The sequence below is a fragment of the Pteropus alecto genome, unplaced genomic scaffold, assembly GCF_000325575.1.
Source record: "Pteropus alecto unplaced genomic scaffold, ASM32557v1 scaffold43, whole genome shotgun sequence".
In the NCBI taxonomy this organism is placed as follows: domain Eukaryota; kingdom Metazoa; phylum Chordata; class Mammalia; order Chiroptera; family Pteropodidae; genus Pteropus; species Pteropus alecto.
Genome location: NW_006435764.1, coordinates 8,130,238 through 8,133,076, shown reverse-complemented (window position 1 = coordinate 8,133,076; position 2,839 = coordinate 8,130,238). Strand labels below are relative to the sequence as shown.

Below are 2,839 nucleotides of genomic sequence, written 5' to 3'. Positions count from 1 at the left end.
GGGACGGCCTCACCTGGCCTCTTGGAGGACTCAGGGCGCCCGAGGCGGCCAACCAAAAGAGGCCCCGCCCCGGAGGCCCCGCCCTTTCCCTTACCGCCAGAGTCCGGAGTACCCGGATGAGGGCCCCTGTTGTGGGTCTTTGAGAAGCGGTGCTGGCGGCAGAGGTGGCGGATGCGGGCGTGAGCGGGTGGGAGAATTGCGCCGACGCCCCCTCTGCCCTGGGAGCTGACCCGCCGACTTCGTCCCCAGTCCGCGCTCCTCGCCCTGTCCTAGGCCCCGTTATCTCCCATTTCCATCGCTTCAGAGCCTTTAGGGCTTTTCATTCTTTTGGAACCTGAGGAACTGCAAAGGCCTAGAGAAGGGAGGGAGGTGACAGCAATTTGCGCTCGGACCAGTCTAGAACCAAGTTCCGTACCTTCCTCCCTTTAGTCCTTCTAGTTCTTCCAAACCTAGCTAGTACCCTCACCTGACCCTGGAATGATCTATCACCCCACCGCACCTGGGGTGGGGGTTGGGGGGAACACCAGGAGGCTCAAGCTCACCTCTCTCTTAATAGTGAACTGTGTTTAATTATACAGACTTTGAAGGACCCCCTAGGCCACTTGCCCGGCATTATTAGTACCCCTGCTGCTGTACAAATTCTGACCTCAAACACAACCAGAATTTCCCCAGTAAGAACCTTAATGACCCAGCAAAGCCGTGAGCCCTGCAACTTCTAGGCGGACAACATCAGACTCTGCAAGGAGTAAGAGACCCGTGAGGCTTGGAGCACTTGCCAAATACTACAGAGGATGCAGCCTATTTGACAGATAAGGAAGTGGAGGTTGAGGGGAATTGGTTTACCTAAGGACCCGCCTTCTTCCACAATAAGTCAGAGGCAGAGCCAAAGTCAGAGGCAGAGCCAGATGCAGAGCTGGTGTGGATTCTTCCCACTGCAGACACATACAGTGAGCCCAAGACCCTGGATGACTCCAAGATACCTCTGAACCAAGTTGAACTGAGGGTTAGCCTACTGAGCATTTACATGTGTGGTTTCCCACACCAGGGCCTGCCTGAGTTTAGAGACAGTGAATTATCAGTAGAACAGTACGTAGAAAGACTAGATATGGGTTTAAGTCCTGGCTCTTAATAGTATGACCTTGGACAAGTCACTAGAGCTCTCTGAGTCAGTTTGCCAGAAGCAAAATTTGGTCAAAGGCTCAGTTGCCTCCCTCCTGGTTTGGTACCAACGTCAACAAGAGCAAGTGTGTGAAGATCTTTGTAAACTTATTCACTGTATACAAGGCCCATGTGAGAGATGAAATTATTCTGTGGGTCATTTTGCCCCTTAGTGATGAGGTAGGTGCTGCTCCAGGGCATAAAAGCAGTGCTGTGCCCAACGTGGATAGATCTGTCTCTGGCAGCCAAGTACAGGCGTGAACCTTGATCAGCCCCACTCTCTTCATCCCCAGCCCACGTTTGGAGTTTAGACTTTGATCAAAGTCTGGAGCAGCTCGCTAATTATTAGAGCTCTGGAAGCGTGATTGTGCCAGCAGGGTACAAGTGCCTTCAGCAGCTCATTTTTCTCTCCCCATCCTGCAGGCACTCCTGCTGTCTACACTGCACTGAGACCCAGGGAGCACCCACAGGATCATCCATCTAGCAGCTCAGTGCAAAGGTGTGAGCTCAGCCTGCTTCAGAGTCTCCCCACTATGGTGAGTCCCACGAGAGCCCCGGGAAGTGGAAGGACCCTGGGCTTGGTGCAGTGAGGGGGAGGGGGAGCCCTGGGCACACAGGATTCCTTACACTCTGACCAAGAGATACTGCTGTCTTTTGCGGTTCAGAGAGGTTAAGAGAGAGGATTCCTCTCTGGGCCTGATCCCTGCTTCCCTCTATTTCCCACCCAGGCCTGGGGCTGTAGCCTCTGAGTCTCTCCAGGGCCCATCTGCGCCCAGTCTGGGTCATGACTTGAGATTAGAACATTAACAGTTACCTACTCTGTAATATGCACTGTATCAGTCACAGAAGGGGCCATGGAGAAGGACCTTGTGTCTGTTCCCAAGGCAGGTGCATATGTAGGCCAGCTGGTTCCAGAGATGGGATCTATACTCTGGGAAGCTCAGCATTGCTGAGCATTGCTCCATGCCCACTCTAGAACTGATGCAAACTGAAACAGGCCTTGGACAGAACTAGGTTCAAATTTCAGCCTGCCAGCTTGTGACCTTTTACAGAAGACTCGATCTATCTGAGCTTCTTTCTCCTCATCCGCAATATGAGGCCGATGAGGGCCTGCCTCCAAGTGGCCATGAGGTGTTTATCAGATGAGTCCTGGGCCTTGCACAGTGCCTAGTCAACTATATCTTTCCTTTTCTACCCCATCAGACTACGGGAACCAGGGGTGGCACTGGTCCCAAGCCCTCCTCTGGCTCTGGTACAGGAATGGTTGTGAATTCCAGGCAGGACGGGCTGTCAGGGATGGTGAGGGAGCACCTTCTTGGAGGGTGGTGGCACTGGAGGCTGGGCTGCTTGTTGAGACCAACTTACAGCTCCATTGTATATTCCAGTCCCTGGTGGGTTCTGAGAGCTACAAGCCTGTTCGCTTCCTAGGGTAAGACCTGCCATTCAGCCTCCCTTCAGCCGCTGGGAGAAGCAGCATGATAAGGCCAAAATGGAGCCAGCTTTGGAGCCAGGCACACCTGGACACTAGCTGGCTGTGTGACCTCGGGGAAAGTCACTTAACTGTGCCTCAGTTTCCTCACCAAGCTAATAGGGTTGGTGGGAAGATTAACTGAGACATGCTCAAAAGCCTTTAGAAGCGGTCTGGCTCTTAGTCACTGCTCAGGGTTGGAGCCAATCTTAT

At 53.3% G+C, this 2,839-nt stretch overlaps 1 protein-coding gene across 7 annotated transcripts in view; it reads left to right on the top strand.

The window, feature by feature from the left end:
• Window positions 1–87: 87 nt before the first annotated feature.
• The window catches only part of TKFC (triokinase and FMN cyclase), a 12,172-nt gene continuing 9,420 nt past the window's right edge, over window positions 88–2,839 (top strand). Inside the window, exons 1-3 of one of the 7 annotated variants that reach the window (XM_025046185.1) lie at window positions 93–164; window positions 579–745; window positions 1,582–1,694. In XM_025046185.1, the coding sequence (XP_024901953.1) occupies window positions 1,692–1,694 (3 nt within the window). In that variant the 5' untranslated portion in view covers window positions 93–164; window positions 579–745; window positions 1,582–1,691. The other 6 variants (XM_025046184.1, XM_006911231.3, XM_025046182.1 and 3 more) reach the window with 6 other exon arrangements.